Here is a 22,897-nt window from a genome sequence, read left to right as displayed (position 1 = left end):
CTTATTATGATGTCTACTGGATACAAGTTAAAACTAGCTAATTAACTACCACACCAGTACTGCGTATTGCTCATCCATCCAATAGGTGGCTGTGTGTGTGCACATTTAGGTTTTTAGCTCAGGTGTTTTTGGAAGGAAAATGGAAGAAATAATATATGATCAATGAAAAATATTAATATTTCTTAAAGACCCACTAAAGAACTATTACTAGCTGGGAATAATTTGAAAGTGCTGCCTCTGGTTTGGATCAAGCCTTCTAGGTAGGATAACTTCTACAATTTAGAGCTGTGTGAAATTGCTGAAAAACCCGCCTGCAAACTTAACATTCTGACCACATTTGATCACGATGTGTGAAGAGCTTCATAGTGGCAGTCACCACATGGTTGACCCACAGCTTGGCTATGAGTTACACTGAGCTAGTGTCAATCATTTTTTGTTGAAATCCTCTACTTTTCCTTTTTGTGGAGTTAGCATTCCAAACCAGGAAAACACTCTGTCATTTTAACTAGCTACATTCTCAACGCAATTTCAATTGCATCCAAAACTCAAAATGATATTAGAGACATGCAGGGTTTAGCTACACATGTGCTTTACTGTGGAGTTGACTAATTAGCTTTACAGTAAAGTGTCACCTTCTATATATGCGCCTCTATTAAGGCGCAGTAAATTAATTAATTCTGCTGTACAATAGTACTGTCCGGGTCAAGTACTATCCTATGGAGGAGTTATTTAGTGCACTACAACGCACGTGTAGATGGTAACTGGGGCTGGCTGGGGCATGAGGGTGCTCCAGTGCAGGGGCTGCCTGCTGGCTAGCCCCACACTATAGCACCCTCATGCCCCAGCCAGCCTCTCCGCAGCACATTTTGCTGGTGGGGAGCAGCTCTGGGCTGGAAGGCTGAGCCCCTGGACCCTGTGTCAGCTGGAGCTGCTCCGCCCAGGCTCAATATGCTATGGTCTTGGGCTACATGTAAATGCTGAGCCCCAGAATAATAAACTCTGGCCTGAACTGCACCAGAGTTTATTGCTAAGTGCTAATTGCACATGTAGATGCATCTACAGAGCAGCGCAGACAGGACCCCATATCAAAATGTGAGTTTGACATTTTTTTAAACAAAACAATTTATATAATCCAATTACCAAACCCACAAGCCATACAATTACCCAAGAATCCTGACATCCCGACACAAACAAACACCCGCTGAAGGCATTGGGAATTTTGCTAGATCCAAGATTACAAAACTAGGCTCAAAACTGCAAAGAATCTGATTCAAATATCTGTGAACACAATAGTAGTCTTTTGATTTCAAGTCTCAAAAAGAAGAAGAGAAAAGAAAACATTCTTCATTTCATAGTCTTGTTAACATTCTAGCTGCGTTTATTAGGCTGAGATTTACATTAGTATTGATTGTTAAATGTTAGTATTATTGGGCATGTCTACACATGCCCCCCATGGTGCAGTTGTTACTGCTCCATCACTTAGTACTTGCTTTACTCCATCCCAGAGGTGCACAGTTCTTTTTAGCAGCTATGTCACCATAGCAATGCTCTATAGCGAGGTAGCTTGTCACTATGATGATGTAGCATTGGCACCACGGTTTGTGACCACTGATGCTACATCGCTGTAGTGTGTTGTTACGGTGACATAGCATCATCTGTAGATGCGCCCACTGAAAATAATGGGAAACATTGTATTATGTTGAAATCCCACCAGTCTCATAAACTGGGTAAAATTAGCAGAGTTTCAAATGAAAGCTTCTGATAAGATACATGAATGCCTTTTATAGCTAAGTCCTCACAGGTCTTTAGATATGACTCTGAGTTAACTCAAATCCTTCACTGAAATGAAAAGACTACAGTCTACCCTCAAAGTTATAATAATTATCTAAATGAAAAACACCATGGTGCTAATTTTAGCTATGAATATTATTGCTATAAAATCTAGTACTCTTAACTGAGGTTGAGCTTTCTTATAATGCATGTGATTAAAATACATCTTGTAACCTTTACAAAACAGTCCATTTACATCACTAGATTTTTCGGGGTTTATTTTAGCACTGTGGGTGGGATAAAGTTTAAATAAATACATGTCTGGATCCAGAAACAACGGAGCCAATGCATTTTTGGACCAACTCTCTTAATGTCAATGGAGTGGCACCAGGGATGGGTTTTGGACCACTGCCTTTGAATTTCCACATTAAATTTCAATCATTTTCACTTCTGAATGGTGGAACATGTAGTTAATCTTTTTTTTTTAATCCCATTTCAAAATAGTATGCATTATTCATGGAGGATGACCACATATTCTAACATATGCCTTCTTGGGGAATTTTATCTGCTTTGAGTATTATAATTTTTCAACATAATTTCAGTATAACATGCAGAAGTCATTCAAACACCATGACTTTTAAGACAGATTTTCAATCTTATTTTCACTTTTTACCAGACATTAGGGGTGAGTAAACTGATTCTTAGGCAAAAAAAGTTCCACAAGTTCCACCTGAGAAACAAAAAGGCATTCTTGACATAAACAGTCCTTTTTAGATTGCTGATTCCCGAGGAATTAGTAGCTGATCCTTAGGAGAACATAAAACAGCTTTTCATTAAGTACTGGAGCAGCATTACCAGAGTAGTTTCATAGACCCACTCCCCAGACCTGTGGTTTTATCAATGAAGTGCTTCCTCCTTGGTTTGTCAAGGTACATAAAAGCCTAGCAACGCTGCTAGAATTGTCATGTCTCTGGACTGAATAAAAAAGTGAAAATATAATGAAGGATTGTGCCCAAGGGCTAAGTTACTACACTAATGAAGACCGTATAAATTAGTTGTCTTCTTCTGTTACATACATTCCCAGTGGTTTATGTGCAGTTAGTAATGGGGCCACCCTTTAAAAATGTCTGACTGAGAAATATCAGGTTTCATGAACTTGAACAACCCTCCCCAGTATGTCTAAGGGAAAGCCAGCTCTCCAAGACAGAATGGGAAATGCTCAAGGCAGAATTCATCCTTGGCTGGAAGACCATACATGCCTTCTCCAGATTTAGGTTTAAATTCTACCATGAATTTTGGCTAGGGATAGAAATTACACATAAATCAATATAAGTAATCAGAAACTGGTTCAAATCTGTAACACAACAGAAGTTCAGTGCACATAAACCGCTTTCAAAATGCCCCAAATTTGCTAAGATAAACCTGGATAGATGTTGCATCAGACTTAACTGATTTAGCTTAAATTAGTTTATTGAATGTCTGCCCCAGATCCCCTCCAGATTCAAGTTAACTCACAGTCCCCCAACATCCCAGGGTACTTTGCACCTTCCCCACAAACCCCCCTTGCAGGGAGGGTGAGTTAGCCATGGCCCAAACAGTCTGCTCCAGCTGAGCAGGGAGGCATGCTCTAGTGCCCCAGGCTTCTGACCTAGGCCACTGCAGGCATGTGGCTGCATTTCCAGAATCAGAACTGAATGTCTGTTCACTTGCTTGTTGGTTCAATCTATGCATCTTAGACTAACTTACAAAGTTGAATCAATTCAGTCTCTGGCTTTTTGACTATCTGTATTTAGCCATACTGTGTAGCTCTGTTGAAAAAAGGAAGTGGCATAAAGTAAAATTTGGCCCACGGTTGATATTCATGATGACTCAGAGTCAGCTAAATGCTCTTAAATCACTTGAATCCCTCATTGGAACTACAGGCCGTGTGTTGATGAAACAAGAGGCGCGTATGCATGACACTTTAAACCAGGCTAAATGCTTTTGCGCTACTTTAATGGTGTTGGTGTTTGCACACCTCAGCAACATATTGCACATTAATTCCAGCTGTTGTAGGACATTTGGTAGCGTAATGCACCTTAAATGACTTGGGGCGCAGCAAACTAAAACTCATAGTTTTATAGTAGCTAGGGTCAGGAGGGACCTCAACAGATCGTCTAGCCTGACCCCCTGCCACAGCCAGGGATGAATGCTGGGTTCACAAGACCCCAGACAGGTGATCATCCAACCTCCTCTTGAATTTGCCCAAGGTAGGGGCAAGGACCACCTCCCTGGGAAGTTGGGTCCAGATTCTGGCCACCCTAACTGTAAAATATTGCCTACTGATCTCTAACCTAAACCTATTCTCCATCAGCTTATGACCATTGTTCCTTGTCACCCCAGGTGGTACTGGGGAGAAAAGGGCTCTGCCTATTTGCTGTTGATCTCCCCTGATGAGTTTGTAGGCAGCCACCAGGTCCCCCCTCAGCCTCCTCTTGCCGAGGCTGAACAGGTTCAGGTCCCTCAGTCTCTCTTCATAGGGCTTGCCTGCTGCCCTCTCACCAAATAGGTGGCCCTCCTCTGAACTCTCTCCAGACTGGCCACATCCTTTTTAAAGTGCAGCTCGCAGTACTGGACACAGTACTCCAATTGCAGCCTGACCAATGTGAAATAGAGGGGGAGTATCACCTCTCTGGACTGGCTTAAGATGCACCTTTGGATGCATGACAAGGTCTGGCTGGCCTTGCTGGCTGTGGTCTGACATTGGTGGCTCATGTTCATCTTGGAATCAATAATTACTCCAAGATCCCTTTCCACCTCTGTGCTTTCAAGACAGAACTCCCCAGCCTGTATGTGTGCTGTGGATTCCTTTTCCCAAGGTGCAGCACCCTGCATTTATCTATGTTGAACCCCATCCTATTCTCATCTGCCCACTTTTGTAGTCTGTCTAAATCTAGTTGCAGCCTCTCTCTCCTTTCAAGTGTGCCCACCTCGCCCCACATCTTAGTGTCATCAGCAAACTTGGACAAAGTGCTTTCAACCCCCTCATCCAAGTCGCTGATGAAGATGTTAAACAGTGCGGGCCCAAGGACTGAGCCCTGGGGGACTTCACTGCTCACATCTCTCCAGGTTGAGTACGACCTGTCTAAACTCCTTTGAGGAATTTTAGTTTGCTGCCCCTACAGCTGTGGAGCAAAGCACTGGGCTCTGTGCAGCTCCACGGCTCTGCAGAAAGCCCTGCAGGCAGCCTGGCAGCAGCCCAGGAAAGCAGCCTCCATCCAAGAAAAGCAGAGAACCTGATCCTTTTTTTTTTCTTTTCCCCCCTGGAGCCTGCCTGAGCTGCGTGGGGACCCGGTGCTTCCCATCACAGTTGTGGTGCTCCCCAGGACTGCCTGAGCTGGGTGCCTGAGGGCACGTACAGCCTGGGGGGAGGTCACCACTGCCGCAGAGGGAAGCACTGGCCCCCTGACACAGCCAGAGACTGCTCCACCCACTGGCAGCTCACCCTCCCCTTCCTGCCGGAGAGGCAGGTAAGGTGTATGTACAACACGAAGTTTAATCAGCCCTAAATTGAAGTGGTGTTTTTTAAAACCCACTACTTCAATTTTGGTCCCCCATTTCATCTACACATGCCCACAGTCACCATACCCCTTCCAAGTTCTTGACTGAATTGCATTGCCATGGTGATAGAAGTCCATGTTGTGAATGACAATGGGGATGAGCCAGGAGAGGTACTGAAGCTTATGGGATGCTGGTTGCCAGGGGCAGTAACCACTGGTGCAGCCCATAGATAGAAACAGCAGCTTATAGGTTGAAAGGATCTTGAACTTTCCGTGTCCAAATAACATAGCTTTATGCAGGTGAACTGAATTTCACTCTTACCACACAGTTTCTGGCCATCTGCACTAGTTAAAATTTCCCCTAGGAATACAGAACATGGACTGTACCAGCATTAAATTGTAGTGTTTTATCCTTGAATTGCATAATTTATGTTTTCTGGCAAACACAATCAGTTTTCCTAAACACCAGTCAGTCTCATGAGATCATTAGTTTAACTATCATTTTTTGTGGCCATCAGCTGTATGTATAACCCTTTTATAGCCCTTAGTGAGGGGAAAAGGAAGATTATCTAAATTTCTAATTATCTAAAATTAATTTGCAAACTAACCATGGTTTAGTTATTAAGGAAAACTTTTGGGGTGTATTGTTGTATATGAAATGCAATGTATAATCAAGTTTTTCTTTGTCTTTAGGTGTAGGCTATGCAGTGATACTTATAGCTCTTTACGTGGGTTTCTACTACAACGTTATCATAGCTTGGTCTCTGTATTATCTGTTTTCATCATTCACATTTGAACTCCCCTGGACGAAATGTGGCAACAGCTGGAATAGCCCAAACTGTACAGATCCCAAACTCTTCAACGCCTCGGTGCTTGGCAATGGCACCAAGTACTCCAAGTACAAACTCACTCCTGCTGCTGAATTTTATGAGTAAGTGTTGATTTGTCATTGTTCTTGCTTACAAACTCCAGATTAATTCAATGGTTTGTTCTTTTGCCCAAGAATGCCACTCTGGGGAGGTAGCATGGGTCAGTTGACAGGCCTAAATAGTAGGAGTCAGAAACCCAGGTTTAATACCTGGCAGCCATGCCACTGATCTTCTGTATAATGTTAGGTTAGTCAGTTATCTCTCTGTAGCTCAGCTCCTCTAGTTCAGGCAAAAAAAACCCCAACATTAAGCAATAGAGATTCAGAGCAACTATTAAGTAAATCTTTCTTCCACATGCAGCTTTTCATTATGCGCAAACAATCTTAAAACAGTAGCATTTATATCATGACTGAAAACAACACGCTCAATAGAGCTTACTGAATGATTTGAAACTTATGATTTCATTTACTCAGGTGTAACTTCTTGTTCTGCTTGCCTGATTTCTTGGAGGAAGTCTGTTTCTTTTGCTTTTCTTTTGCTGCTTCAGTAGTTTAGAATGAGGAGAGGGCAGCAGTTGAAAAACATAAGACTGATCCTGCTCCCATTTAAATGAAAGGTCATTCTGCTGCTTATCAGGCATCACCTGCACTTTGAGAGTCTTCAAAATAAAAAGAGTTTAAGGTAGGCACTAGACCCATTACACATAGGCATATGAATGAATGCTTAAAGTACAAAACAAAAGTTTCTGGGATCACTGGACTGATGACTTTATATACATGATTAGGTTCAGGACCCCAAGGATTATTTGAGCTTGGGTAAGAGGAAAGGGAACACTTGCTGGGCACTAGGCTAATCAATTGCTGAATTGGTTTGAATAATCAGTTAGTCCTTCTGCTTTGAATTTGTAGCCCGGCCAATGTATCAGTGTCAGCAAGGTCTTCTGTTGGACCACGGAGACACTGGTTTTATAACAGGCAGCCTAGCACATTCCACAGTATACTGAACTCTGCTACAACAGGGATCTTGTGGGCCGTGGTTGTCTGACATGTTAGCAGCTCTTTTTATTTCTCAGCAGTTGGTAATTTGAAAGGTTAGGGGTGGTGCAGAACCAATGAGCAGAAAGACAGTTTTGCTAAACTTAGTGTTTTGAAAGAGATTGATGAGTAGCTGTGAGTTTCTAGGAACTGAATCCAATGCCGAGTAATGCCAGCCAGGAACTCGGCTGTTTTCCTAAAGAGAAAAAAATACAATATCTTGGTGGTGTGATAGCAATAAAGGGATCAGTCATCACAAAAAATTGCAGTTTGTAGGCACTGGAAGAACATGATCTTGAGGTGAACTGGGAGGAGGTTTTTGAATCAAGGAAGAATGCTTCAGACTGATAATCACACCACTACAAACATTAACATTAATGTCATTTCAGAAAAGTTTTCCTTTTAGAGCTGGTTTGTGTTTTTAGGTTTTTTTAGCATAACATACCGTAAGCGCACACTAAGGAATATATGGTTGAAAATGGCCTCTTTGCAGGTTAGTCTAATCTGCAGAGCGTGAACTCGTTTGCAAGTGCATAGACATTCAGCACATACCTGCAGTGGCTCAAGCCAGAAACCCAGGGGTGCTAGAGCAGCCCTCCCTTCCGCAGGGAAGCTGAGCTGAAGGAGTGGGGAGTGTCCAAGCCCCAGCAGGCCTGTCCCAGTGGCTCCCTGACAGCTGGGAGAAATCTGGGTACACAGGGCTGCCTGGTCCCAGAGGAGAACTCTTCCCTCTTCCCACACCACCACAGGGCCAGGAGTGGGGGTCCGGTTTGGTGATGGGGGGGCTCTTCTCCCTCTTCCTCCCCCCCACAGAGAGGTGGGAAGGGGGGCTCTGTGAGGCTGCCTGGCACCAGAGGGAGACTCTTCCCCCTGCTTCTCCCCCATCACTGTGGGGTGGGGTGAGGGGGGCTCTATGGGATACTGCCCAGCCCCAGAGTGGGACTCTTCCCCCCACTCCTCCTCCCCCCCCAGGACAGGGGGAGGCTCTGTTACATGCTGGGAGGGAACTCTTCCCCCTCCTCCTTCTCCCCCCAGAGGGACAGTGGGAGCGCAGAGCTCAGCTGGGCAGGGTATGGGAGTGTGAGGGGTGTAGGGACCCCCCCCACACACTCCCCCCCATGGTGTGCAGCAGCAGCAGGCAGGGAGCCAGCACTGTGCAGGGGGAAGAGAGTGGAGTCTGCCTTATCTCCACAGGTCTGCTCCCAGATCCTGAGCCTGAAGCTCTAGCCCTGGCAGCAGGGGAAGTCCCGCTCTGGAGCCAGCTGCTTACCCTTCTCTCATCTGTGCAAGTCCCTGCGCTCTGCCAGGAGTGGAGGGAGCCCCACCCCCTGCTTTCCTGCAGAGTCCACTGCCCCTCTAAGTGCAGAGTTGCAGGCACATGGGCAGCATGTGGGCTGGGCAGTATTGCATGGAGCCCCCCCCTCCCCTGCAACCCCGCAGTAGCAGGGGGAAAGGGAGGAGGAGGAAGAGTCCCCATCCAGTGTCTCACAGAGTCCCCCTCCCCACCCTGGGAGGAGGAAGAGGGGGAAGAGTATCCCCCAACACATAACAGAGCCCCTCTTCCAACCCTGTGGGACAACTGAAGGGGCAGGAAGAAGGATTAATTCCTCCTTCTGTCCCCTCTCTGCAGCTGGGGTCTGCCAGCTCCAGAGTCCACCACTGTAGCCCTTTTCCTTTGCTCCCCGGCAGACCGGCTGACCCTGGCTGCAGTGGGGGAAGACAGGAAGGAGGGAAGAATTAATTTCCTCCCTGCTCACTTTGCCTTAACAGGACCATGCCAGCTGGTTCCTGCTCCGGCTACACAGCAGAGGGGCAGGTTCAGCCCTGTGGCTGAAGCAGAGACCCCCGCCCAACCCAGAGAGCATGCCGGGATGCTGGGGGTGTCTGGTTGATCTTAAACTAACAAGGGATCTGGAACAGACATTGCATGAAACAGTTTGAGCCAAATCAGTTAAGTCTGATGCTGCATTCAACCAGATTTTTCTTAAACCAGTTTCAGCCATTTTGAAACTGGTTTATGTGCACTGAATGTCTGTTCTGTTACAGGTTTAAACCAGTTTCTGATCACTTAACCCAGTATATGTTTAATGTCTGTCCCTAACCATAGAGTCCAGCCTCTGTGTTTTCAGGAAGTCATTTACTAAAGGAATACCCCAAATCCCCACCTCACACCCTCACGACTATAGGCACAGTATTTTAACACTAGCACCACCCTATAATGTGCCATAGGTAAATACAGAGAAGGTGAGGGCAATGCCCAGACACTGCAATTCTAGAAAAGTAGTTCATTAACATATGCTCAGAAGATCCCAGGAAAAATATCCTTCCCCATGCTACAAAGGAAAGCATCCTCCCCAGCCTGTACCAACCAGAAGCTCAGGATAAAATTCCTTGCTAACCCCAGATTTAGTAATTGATATGTCCCTGAATGGAAAAGCAAGACCCTCAACCAGGATCCTCTGTATTTTCTAAATACAGATGGAGCATCAGTGTGCCCCAGTCAAAAACACCTTAAGCTGTGCCCAACATTCTGGTACTTCAGAGAAAAGCTACTTCACCCCCAAGTTCCTTCTTGTATCCAACAGGCAACCAGCAAAAGACCTGAGGCATAGGATTACTAGATATCTGCCACATATGAGAACTACCTTTATTCTCTGGCCAGGGGATTACAAAAACATGAGAATATACTGATTGTTGATCCAGAGCATCCTGTTCTTCCATTCCTCCAAATATACCCATCCTGTTTAATTTTAAAGACATTCAGGTTCTTTACTATCACCAGTTTGCTGGGAAGACCACTCCAAAATTCCACTCCTTTGAAACTTAGAAATCGTCTTCTAATTTCCAGTCTAAAATTTTCTGAGGGCTGCATGTAGACTTTTGATCTGTTGGTGGTTTTTTTCAGCCTAAAAGCTCTTCTCTTGCCCCAGTATCCACCCTCTGTATGTACTTGCAATGGGTAAACATATTCATTCTCATCTCCATTTTGCTAAACTAAACAAGTCAAGCTTTTTTAATCTTCTTTCATATGAAAAGGTCTCCGTTCTCCTATTCATCTTAGTGGCCCTTCTTTGAACTCATTCTGGTTTAAGTTAATTTCTTTTAATATTAGTGGTCAGTACTGCATTCAAGTATTCTACATGAGGGCTTACTTATGCAATCATACAAGTACCTCACAAGTCTAGCACATAGACCCTGCCTACTACATTGTAAGATTACACTAGCCTTTCTTCACAGCTACATTGTGTTGGCAGCTACACTCTGTCAACATGCCTAGGGTTCATATCTGAAGTTTTTGTTATTGATCCCCAGTTCAGGGCTTCACACTTCATACATGTTCTGTTTACTTCTGTATTTCTCATTAATGGTCTGGTTAAAGAATGCTGATTTTATCCATTTTGCTATCACTTCTCACTTGGGTTAGAGGTTCAATTTTGGAATCACTGAAATAAATTATTCATCGTTCTGTGAGGTGGGGGAATCCCTTAAAAGTTTTAGCTGCAGTGCTTTGCTAGCTATTCAGTAAGGGTGAAGTTATACTTTGACCATACTAAATCTGTGAAATGTTAAGCAATGTTAAAGTTAGAATGTGCTGTGAACAGTCTCACTATGGGTATGGACAGAAGTTATACATAGACCGGTTTAAGTGATCAGAAACTGGTTTAAACCTGTAACAGAATAGAAGTTCAGTGCACAGAAACCAGTTTCAAAATGGTTGAAACTGGTTTAAGAAAAACCTGGTTGAATGTATTATCTTCTGTCCCAGACCCCGTCCTGGTTCAAGTTAAATTAGAGTTCCCTAGCATCCCAGCATTTTGCAGCCCTGGGCTGGGCTGGGCTGGGCTGTCTGCTCCACAGAGCAGGGCTGGCCTTTCCCCTCCCTAGCTGGAGCAATGAGGGCTGGCCCACTGGCCTCACTGGCTGGCTCACTTGCCTCCCCAGGTAAACCCCTGCTGGGGTGTAAGGCCAGGGAGGGAGGTTAAAATTCCCTTCCCCTGAGCTGCCCTGTCCTGCTTAGTGCTAGCTACAACCGTGGACTACAAATCCCAGATGCACCTGGAAGCAGAAAAAGGAAGTGATGAACAATCTTACAGAGTCCTGTTGCTATGAGTCTGGACTGCAAATCCCAGAGACCTTTGGGGGCAGCAGGAAGAGGAAGTAAACACACAGCCCATGCTGGCTACATGCCACATAGCCATGCTGTAGCTCACCCAACTTCTGGCTTGAGTCACTGCAGGCATGTGGCTGCATTTCCTGAATCAAAAATGACTACCTGTTCATTTGTTAATTGGTTCAATCTTTGCAGCTTAGACTAACCTGCAAAGACTGAATCAATTCAGCCTCTGGCTTTTTGACTGTCTATACTTAGCCTGTACGGGTTAATAACATCCCTTGCCTGTATAGCTCTGGCTTGCCACTAGAGGTCTGGCCAGCAGGGGCATGGCTAGGAGCTAGGGCATCTGGACTCCATCCTTGCTCTAAGTGTGGGGGAGGGCTTGGGAACAGCGCATCCTGGGATGCTGAGGACTGCAGATTACCTGTATTATCACTGCAGAGCAGACTGAAGTTACCCTAACGTAAGTTAGGTAACATAGACAAGAGTTAACCCCTGGCTGAAGTGCCATAACTTTGAGGCATTCAAAGGGCACCTAGCACATGTTAATAAGCTTGAATATGCAGAAACTCACATTTTAAGTGTTTTTAGTATAAGTGTAATATGTAACTTCACCATAAAACACAGTTCAATATTTGGCTCTATAAATGCAGAAAACCAGAATTTGAGAGGTCTGGATTTTCTTCTTATCTTTGCTACATAATACATGTTCCAGGTGAGATGCTTAATTAGGAATAGTGAATTTAATCTTCACTAGAACCTGCAGTCTTGTGGTCAGTTGTTTAGTAAAAGCATCTCTTTCCTTGAACACAAGATCAATGAATGCAACTCACGGCTATAAGGTTTTAACAAACAAGCCATATACACTGCACATAAGCCCCATGCTGCATGTAACATGGTCAGTACATGGCAGTAAATGAGGTGATGTTAACTTCCACAGATTCCATTTTCAGTGGTTTTACAAAATATATGTAATTAATAGGCCTAAAGAATTAGGGTGTAGAAAAAAAACACAGTAAGAGTGGAGTACTCATTGAAATAAGGGCTTCCCTGTCTATCTCTTTGCCCTCCTATTTATTTATTTACCTGCTGCAAACCTTCTCTGCTGCTAGATTACATTAATCTTTTGCATGATTTTTGAATAACTAATTGATCATTTTTTATTTATTTTCTTTGTGTCACTGCCAGAATTATTGCTGGACATGGCCCAGGTATTTGCACTGGAGTTGCACCTACTTATTCCTGATGGATTGTCTTTAGTCATTTATTTCTAACCAAAGCTTTACTGCAAGAGAGCTGTAATTCCTAACGTGATTGTAATGGTTCCTAATTTTTACCATAATTCTGTCGCGTACTGTTGTCTTGAAAGTAGACATTTTATTTTCTTGGATTGATAAATTGTTTCATGATAGATGAAGCTAGGACTGAGCATGTTTGTTTAATTTATGGCATCATAAAGTGATCTTTTCCCTAAAGTATCTAACTTCACGTCTGGGTTTCAGCTTTGTTGTGTTGACCACTGTTGTTCAATATGGGTAATGGCAAAGAAAATTAATTTGCCTAGGATCAATTTACTGTGGGAGGTTTTGTCTTTTGTGTTTTGGTTAGTTATGTGAAGAAACTAGGAAGTACAGACAGAAATCAAGATAAATACAGACACAGACATTAAATCTTCAAAGGGATTTCTATGGAAGTGTTGCCTCTATACAAAGACAAGTATTCATTATAACTAATATCATTAGAATGAAGGTCTGAAACTGTAATAAGAATGGCTACTTGTTGTGAAAGTATCATAAAAAGGAGAACAAGCTTAATTATTTCAGTGAAATAGTAATTCTGTCAGTGGAGGTGGAAATAAATGAGTTCCATTATTGCTGTTATTAATACTGCAAGGCATATACAGGAAACCACAGGAGTGGGAGTCTTGAGGGCAGCACTTGCAACTGTAGCTACCGGTGTAATAGTGTTATGTTCTGCACAAGGACAGTTTTCATTTCCATTTTGTAAAGCACATTTCTGTATATGGAAATGCAAATTTTAATAATATTTTTAGAGGCTAAAAGCCTAGGAATGAACACAGACTGAACATCAAGTCTGTGGTAGATTCTGATTGCGTTTTTATGTTTCCTTTTTTTGTTTGTTTGTTTTGTTTTGTTTTGTATGGTGTGTATTTATCATAAAACCTATCTTAATTAAAAAAACATATTCAGACTTCTCTTTCAAGGGACAATCAAAGACAGGTTGAGTAGGGGAAACAGATATAAACATCAACTCTGTAATGGAAGCCACCATACTTTTAAAAAAGTGTTTGGGTTGCACACTTCAAGAAGGATGCAGGCAGTTTGGAAGGAGTCCAGCCCAGAACAACAAAAATAACTGGGGGCCTAGGAAGCAAGACTAGTGAGGAAAGGCTGAAAAAATTAGAGCTATTTAGTACGGAGAAGAGAAAACAGAATGGGGATTTGATAAAAGTTTTTAAATACCTGAAGGGTGATTATAGAGAGGACAGAGATGGGCTTTTCTCTGTGGCTATAGGGGACTAGGAGCCTCAAATTGCAACAGAGGGCGTTTAGATGAGAGATTAGGAGGAGTTTTTTTGATTATGAGGGTGTTCAAGCACTGGAACAGGCTACCTAGACAAACACTAGATTCTCCATCCTTGGAAGTTTTCAAGAACAGGTTGGACAGACATTTGGCTGGGTCACTTTAGTCAGGAATATCCTGCCTTGAGCAGGGGGCTGGCTCAGGTGCCCCTGTGAGGTTCCTTTCAGCCCTACTTTCCTAGGATCCTATGGTTCCATGCAGAAGTCTACTCTGTGGCACACAAAGGGGATAGACCATGCCTGAGCCCTCATCCCTTTGTGCCCCTTCTACTTCTCAAAAAATTGGCTTGTGCTGCTCTTTCTATCTGTTCCTACACAGATCAACAAAAGGACATCCTATAGGGAAGGAGCCAAGGAACTGTGCTTTAGCACTCCCTAGTGTTGGGATAGTTAATAGGAGGTACGTTTCAACTAGTATGAGCCACAGTAACCTTGGAGTGCCATTGATTTCAGTGGAGCTGTGTTGATTTACACCATGTAAGAAAAAAGCCCACAGAGCTATTTGCTTTAGAGAGAAATACAGAAGTTGTCATTTTTCATCACTAAGACTTGGTTAATTACTTTGGGAGATGTGTTAATATATTTCTGAAAAGTTTCATTTCAGAAATTCTGGTTCCAGTCCCACAGTCTCCATGTAGGCAACAATCCCATTGACGTCAATAGGAGTTCTGCCTGAATTGGGAATACAGGACAAAATGGGCTCTCCAGAATACATCATTAGAGATGGTTCAAATCAATTATAAATTACTTATATGTTGAAACTGAAGCAAAATGACTGTTCCTTACATGGCTGTTTTATTTTTCTTATGAATAGTGGAGAGGTGTGGTTTTTCAAGTGGTATTCTTCGAATGGTAATGCTAAGCCACAAGAGAAATCGAGTTAGGAGTAAAACGTCAGTGCCACATTGCTTTGGAGACGCACATAATTTTAATTGCTTCCTTGTCCTGTGGTTTGGAATTCACCCTGGAGTATGCGAACTGCCTTTGACCTGCTTTATGTTTGTCATAATAAATCATAAAAGTTACAATGTTTTAAGCAGAAAAGTGCCCCACATGGGGGGACAAGGAGGGAGACTGCCTTGAAACCTATTTCTTTCCATGTCCTCTACTGTATATCATGCATTTCAGACATTTTATCAGAATATGTGCACATTTAGATTTATTCTCTAAGTTCTTGTGCCTGGCACAATTTTTTTACCATCTTGTGGTCATTTAGGCTGACGATCATAAAATACCAATTGGGAGAACAAAAGCACTATTTTTTTCCATGAAGCATTGTGTATATAACCAGGCCTGATTCTCTGCAAGAACAAATCCTGGAAATTTCCTGAACAAAATAGTCAGTGAAACTGTCAACAATAAATTGAGCCAGTTATTTTCTTCTGATAGCACTTTGTCTCAGGACTGCAATCCATTTCTCCTGTGTAATAAATAAAACACTTTTTATGAGCAACTGTTCATGCCAGATTCAGTGGAGGAAATTCACTGAAGTTGAATGTATGCAAGTCTACCCAGATATGAGTAACTGTAGAAAGCCTACCTAAGCAACCATATGGAAGTTAAAACAGACTTGAGTCAAGACAGTATCATATTTATGAGAATGAATTTATGAGGTGCATGAAGCAACAATGTGCTGCAAGAAACCACCTCTGCATGTGAGAATGTAGCGACAAAAATCAAAATTACACTTACTTTCCTTGACCAACTGTATGGTTAGTGGTTTGGGATGTGACACTTCATAGGAAATGCCATAACAAAGCAAAACAATACCCACAAAGTCCAGTATCCAGTCTCCAATGTTACCAGTGCTAGAGGCTTTAAAAGAAGGTGCAAGAACTATGAATATGGACAGTAATGAAACAGAGGAAAGCTTTATCTATCTATAAGACTTTTTTTCCCTAACCACCTTAAAAATCCTTTTTATAGCTCACATATTCCCTCAACTAGGAAGGTTTATCTCACATATGTTGTATTCTCTCAAATATCTGTAGATGTTCATTAGCCATGTTGTGGTGAATGTCCTAGTACATGTTTTAATCCTACTGAATTCTTGTCCTTAGGTTTTTACCTTAGCAAGTTCTACTCCTGAGCATATGCTTTTTAAGTTATTTTGCCTTTAACTTTCCTTGAAAGCTCCTTAATTTTTCCTTCTTGGCTGACACAGACAACAAGGATCCTTCTATTCAGTATCACAGAACCAAATTATATATTTTGTTAAAAAAAGATTTCAAGAGCAAGCATCAGTAGTTCTGCTCATAAATAAAACAGTAAATCAGAGGACAAAATCTAATGAGAAGGGACAGTCCTATATTCTGTTGATGAAATCCCATATGAATAGAATCTAAGCTCAAGGATGGCTGAAATCAGCAATTTTCAATTATAGACTACCTTATGGACAACAGGACTCAGATATAAATAATGCTGAACAGGTCTCTATCAACCCTTAAGTGTTTTACTCTATTTCCTGCTACGGACATATACAGTAGACAAATCTAAGAGGTTGGATAGAAAATGGATAAATCCATAATGCTTTTTAGACCTCTAAGCTAATCTCCTCTTTGAAATGTTAATTGAAAAGAAGGCAGTGCCAGATGTTTCTGATAATATGTAAAATAATAAGTTTCTAACTTTATATGCATGTCATGCACACCTATTGTAAATCCACTGACGCCAATGGAAAAAACCAAAAAACCATTGACTGCAATAGACTTTGGATGATGCCTTATATTGCATAATTTTTCCAGGGTATCTATGCTCATTTCTAACAAGACTGCCTCATACACACCCCTATACACACGCGTGTGTGCATGCTTGTGCATGTGTGATTTCAAGGCTGTCTCCACCCCCGTGCTGCACATTTCTGCTTAAATTGTTGCTTAAATTGTTGCAACTTTTATGATTTTATGATTATGATGAACATCGTGTATATTTACACACACGTGTGTGTGTTTTAAGTATTCCAAAGTATTAAATAAATATTTGGGCAAATTTTTACAGTCACATAGGCTGGTTATTTTGAATTTAGTCAAATAAGTGATAGGATTTTATTTCTTATCTTTGTCTGGATAAGCATATAAGCACATTTTCTGATACAAATGTATGTTTTTGCCTCTTTAAAATAACTTTTTCACAAATATTTACACATTTGATTGATTTTCATGCAAAGAAAGGGAACACAAATTAAATATAAGCATAGAGGAAATTAGTTTGTTTAAACAGATAAGCATATTTTCAGAAACCTATAGTACTTAACCAACTCTACTGGAAAGATTCATGAACCTTAGTAAACCTGATTTTGAGTTTTTAGTAAAATCTGAAGCCAGATTAATTGTGTCCATGTTAGAGACTCTTTGGAAACTTAAACTAAGTACTATTGCAAGGAGTCAGTCAACATCAGCACATTACCTCTCTGCTTTATGCAATATAGTTGGTTTCCACTGACTTCTGAGAACAATTCTAAGTGTTGGTTTTCCTCTATAAAGCTCCTGTACCTGACTGAATGATCAACTGCCTTTCATCCTACAGACAATTACAGGAGCTGGGGTCAGTTCTAGAGCTCCTGCTGACTTTCCCTAGATGTGGAAGCTTGACAACAAGAGGCAGAGCCCATCTGTGGAATGTCTGCATCAGTGCTTCTTGCTTGATTCATGCTGTGGGTGCCTCGTGCATTATTAAATAATAATCTATAAGGACATGGCTTGGGAAAGTGGACATAGGCTGACATGTGCTACTTAGAGTATCAGATATTCATTATAGAAGGTGAAGAGTTAAACCCAAATGTTATCTGCAAACCTCAAGGCACTTGGTGCAAGATCAAGTGTAACAAGGAGCTGCTTCAAGTGCAGTGTAAATTTGAATGTGCCTTAGTGCAGTACATGTATCAGCAGAGGCTGTATTAATAATTAAATAGCAAAAATAAGTAGACTGAAGATGTCTGTGGGTTGGGATTAATATTCTCAGTGAATGGAGACTTAAATCCTGAAGTGGCCATTTATCATTTGAGGATTAACTTTCATCAAAATGAAATACCATTTAATTTAGGTCAATCAGTAATTCATTATTATATGCCAAGGCCCTAGCCAATTACCTCTCCCTTTGTAGGGACACCACAGAAGAAAGAATATTTTATACTTTTAAGAAAACTGGAAGCCACAGTTATTTAAAGTTGTGTACAGAAACTGATGGACACACTTTTGGTCTCAAAGTGGGCACTAGGGCTCAGAACTCTTGGGAAATTATTTTCCCTAAGGTATTCTTATAGTGCTTGTTACTATATGAGCTCACTTAGTTCCACATTTTCAAAAGTTCCCTCAAATGTTCAGCGCCACCATTTTTGGTGGCTAACAGTTTAAACCTATTTTTAACACCAGAAGAACTGAGAGCTTGTAATTCCACATGACGTGCTTCTGATTGCTGTACTGTAACTTGTATTAGTTATATACCATTTGTCATCACACAACATTTAAACGGCAAAATTCTTGTTCTCTAATATTTAAGAATATTTTAAAAGACTAAAATTTTCCCTGTTAACAAATTGTCATCATATAATTGCATCATATCTGTAAAAGTTTAGGTATTCAAACCTAAGTGCAAGATATATACCATACTTACTCAAATATATGACGAGGGTTTTTTTTCTCAGTCACTAAAGGAAAAAAAGCTTCTCATCTGACATTTGCATACAAGGAAACCTTGTTAAATACATTGTCTATCATTAAAATGCGGTGAAAAGTAGCATGTGCTCAGTAATGGAAACCAACTACAAAGTTGATTAAAAGAGGCTAACACTGAGCATGGCTATAAAACACATGACCTATATTAGACAAACAAACTGATTTTTAAAATAATGTTGTGTGTCTATCTCAGGCCAAATAAGCCAAATAAATTCTGAATGCTATTGACTGAGCAAAGCTCATTTGTTCAAGTCTGTAGTACTACCACGGCCAAGTATCATACTCCCAAACTATTTCTCCTAGGATATCAAAAAATCCATAAGAACCTACCCCAAAAAAAGATTCACGTAGCCTATCTGAATAAGATATATAGTATTGGCCATTGAGCTCAGTCCCCCTCAGCACCGACCCTTTTTCAAGTCATGGTGAGCCATTACATGGAATTTATTCCAACTTCCTTTTCATATCCACAGCTGAGTTGTGTCTTTCTTTCCCATTTCCAGCAATTCCTGTCTCTTCACCAGCCTTAAATGTCTGGCAAATGTCACCAAATGGGGTTTCAAACAGTTCACCCAGAATCTCTCTCTCTCCCCCTCTCCCAGCCTGTTACATTATGATTAGTGTGGACCTGCCCTCCATGAGGTGGAGCCAAACCATGTTGCCCTTTACCTCATCTGCATACAAATTTTTGGAGAATCCAAGGACTGATAACAAGAAAACACAGTTCCGGTCATAACTGGGGGTGGGGGGCAGGGGATAATCAGCACATGCATATTCTGTGGTGGGTTTTGGGAGTTCACACACACATACTTAGCAGTGCTGAGCTATGGGGTCACCATGGCTTGAAATGGTGTTGACTCTGCTAGGACCCAGCCCAATGAACTAATGGTAAATAATGCATCTTTTGGCCTTGGATTAATTTTGTACTAGATCACTTCTTGACTTCCTGAAAGTTCAGTTCAAGCAGTCTATGCTTACCTGACAAGGGAAACACTGTGACCATGGAGACGGTCTTTGTAGCCACAGTGGGGAGGACTGCTCTCCTCGCATGGGGATAGTACCTGCTAAGGTAATGTATAGTAAACCTCCCACTTAGCTGCTGAAGTGGGAAAGTCATGGCTTTAAGCCCACTTTATGGAAATAGGAGACTCTTCCCTGGCTTGCCCCGGGCCCTTATGGCTGAGAGCAAGCAAAATTTGAGGGCCATCTGAACCCCAAGGCTCCAGGCTTGGGCCTGCAAGTAGGATGCCCACCAAAGGTTTTGGCAACATCTAAAGCCCCAGATGGTGGTGTATGTTTGCCAGTAGTAGGGCCACTTCTGGTTCTGGACTGACTCTTGGATTGGAATGTTCTTTGGCTAAACAGGCTTGGAATACAGAAAATTTTAAAAAATAAAATAAAAAGATACTCTCTTCTTGACTTTGAATGACTCAAGTGTAGTGAAAAGGGTGAAGGCCTGTCTCTTGTATTGTAGCCAGGCTGACCCTAGTGAGAGTCTTCAAATGCCTCTAAATGCAAGGATTTGGGCTGTACATTATAAGGCGATGGGTGACTGTTTTCAGATTTCCCCCATAGCTTGCTCCTTCAGCCTTTTCGCTAGGGCCAAACAAGATTAGGGAGCATCTGAACTCCAAAGCTTCTGGGCTTTGGGCTTGCATGTAGCATGCATGCCATGGATTTAGTAGCTGAAGCCCCAAACTGCTGAGTCTGGGAGGTAGGATACTTGTTGGTGATAGTATTACATAGAATTGAATTTGGAACTTAATTCAAAATTGATCTGGCTCTGGAAACAAAATTTTATTTAAAGAAAAGGTTTGTACTACATATAAGTCAGTACAAAAGTGCTGCTTTAAAAATGTGTTTATGAAGTAGCTATGGAGTGCTAACACTTGCTGCAGTTTCCAAAAAAATGGTAAAATATATCAATTCCAAACAAACTAAGTCTGTGGGTACCCATGGTAAATTGCCTTTATGTAAATGATTATGAGCATTTTTATTTCAAAGTCAGTCCCCTAGTCTGTATTCTGTAAACAGGCTGATTTTTGATCGTTTAAAAATGAGGACAACTGTCATGCATAGAAGATTCTAAAAGGACAAACATATACAGTTATATAAACTACAGAAAGTAAAGTCACTTTTTAATTTATTAAATGTATAATGCAATTAGAAACAAGTTAATTGAGACCATTCCTGCACAGTTTGCATTGAGCACTGTATCCAGGAAACATGGACAGATCTCCCTGCCAACACTTTATTCTTTAGCTTGCTCTCCCCTGGATAATTCTGCTGCCCAGTCAGTTCTCAGAGGATACACTATTGCCCAGGGCATGAAAACGTTAAACTACTAGTCTCTAAGGCAAAGTACTAAGCTATTGTTTCCTTCAAGAATTAAGAGTTCCTGTGCTTATCTGTTTCACATAACATATAATTATCACTATGGTATTCACTGCCGCAAAAGTGTTATTGAAGTAGAGAATTAGCAAGATTCAGAAAGGGACGGAACCTTTTTTAAGAATAACAAAAATATCTATATTTATAACAGCCCATGCTAATACATTTTGGAAGGGATAATAAAGTATGTGCTTTAGTTTCCACAAGAGATGGGATACTGGAATGGATGGACCGATATGTCAGCTCCTATTGTTTTACATATCTGCATACTCATCATTAACATTGAGCGCTGTTCCAGCTGACAACTGAGAGCTGCAGTTGGGATTCAGGCTGAATTGTCACAAAGTGAAAAATTACACTAAATGATTTATTAGCTTCTCATCTATTTTGCTTAGTCAAACATAATGGGTCCATTATATGCTTGCTATTAGCTCCTCCCCATCTTTTCCCCCCACTAGATGACGTGTGTGTGTCTCTCTCTCGTGTTTTGCTTACCATCATTTTTTTCTTAGTACTGAAAAATTTTAGGCAAAATGCTATAACAGGTTATTTTACTGTATCTGATGTTTTATTTCCTTTGTCGTTGGTCTCTCTCACACTCTCTGTCAGTAATATGAAAATATCCTTAACTTTGCTAGTGGAGTTAGAGATGCATTTGTCTATCTAGAAAAAAACAGGTTGGAAGATTTCAATCTTTATCCTTCATATGATACTTTTAGAAGTTATGATAGATAGATAGATAGATAGATAGATAGATAGATAGATAGATAGATAGGCAACAGAAAAGCTGCAAAAGCAACAGAAAAGAATTGCTACAATTAGTATTCTCTCTTGTCACTTTTCCCAAATCAAGTAAGGACTGAAGAAGAAAGATCAGATAGATCTGACTTGAAAATAAATGTTACAGTTTTTTGTATATCCAAAGACTATGCAGTGTCAGCCTGTTACCTCAAAACATCCTAAATTGTTTAGGTTAAAAACATTCCTTTGTACAAAGTAGGAGAACATGTGGGATTGTGCTTCAGTTGATGGAGAAGGTTGTCCCAATCTAGGAATGGACTGTAGTCCTTTTGCGTCATTTTGCTAATGCAAAGGGATACCAGATGTTTCAACCTCAGTCACGTCTCCATTGTGGAAGACATAGTTTCATAGTTTCTAGGGTTGGAAGAGACCTGAACAGATCATCAAGTCCGACCCCCTCCCCTGGGCAGGAACAAGTGCTGGGATCATAATACTCCAGCCAGATATCTGTCCAACCTCCTCTTGAAGACCCCCAAGGTAGGGGAGAGCACCACCCCCTTGGGAGCCCATTCCAGAGCCTGGCAGCCCTAACAGTAAAGTAATGTCTCCTGATATCAAGCCTGAATCTACTCTCAATGAATTTGTGGCTGTTATTGTGTAGCTGCACGACAAGGTACAGTTAGCCTTACTGACCACTTCCTTGCATTGGCGGCTCATGTCCATCCTGAAGTCAACAATGACTCCAAGATCCCTTTCAGTCACTGTGTTGTTGAGAAGGGAGTTCCCCAGCCTATAGGTATGTTGCAGGTTCCTTCTCCCTAGATGCAGCACCTTGCACTTGTCTGTGTTGAATTCCATTCTATTCTCATCCGCCCACCTCTGCAACCTGCCTAGATCTAGCTGGATTCTGTCCCTCCCCTCCAGCGTGCCCACTTCTCACCACATCTTTGTGTCATCAGTGAATTTGGGCAGTGTGCTTTCCACGCCCACCTCCAAGTCGCTGATGAAGATGTTGAACAGTACAGGCCCGAGGACCAAGCCCTGGGGAACTCCACTGCCCACATCCCTCCAGGTCATAGAATCATAGAAGTAGGGTCAGAAGGTACCTTGTAGATCTTCAAGTCTGACCCCCTGCCTGGGCAGGAGGAAAACTGGGTTCAAAT

The 22,897-nt window shown here is 41.8% G+C and overlaps 1 protein-coding gene across 1 annotated transcript in view; it reads left to right on the top strand.

Moving 5' to 3' along the window:
- The window catches only part of SLC6A2 (solute carrier family 6 member 2), a gene marked incomplete at its 5' end in the record, with an annotated part of 133,336 nt that overhangs the window by 40,463 nt on the left and 69,976 nt on the right, over window positions 1-22,897 (top strand). Inside the window, one exon of the mRNA XM_014517700.2 lies at window positions 6,003-6,240. Within this exon, the coding sequence (XP_014373186.1) occupies window positions 6,003-6,240 (238 nt within the window). The remainder of the gene's footprint in view (window positions 1-6,002; window positions 6,241-22,897) is intronic.

The sequence above is a fragment of the Alligator sinensis genome, unplaced genomic scaffold (assembly GCF_000455745.1).
Source record: "Alligator sinensis unplaced genomic scaffold, ASM45574v1 scaffold97_1, whole genome shotgun sequence".
Lineage (NCBI taxonomy): Eukaryota > Metazoa > Chordata > Crocodylia > Alligatoridae > Alligator > Alligator sinensis.
Note: the sequence above shows the minus strand (reverse complement) of the source record. Positions and strands in the feature narration are given on the sequence as shown.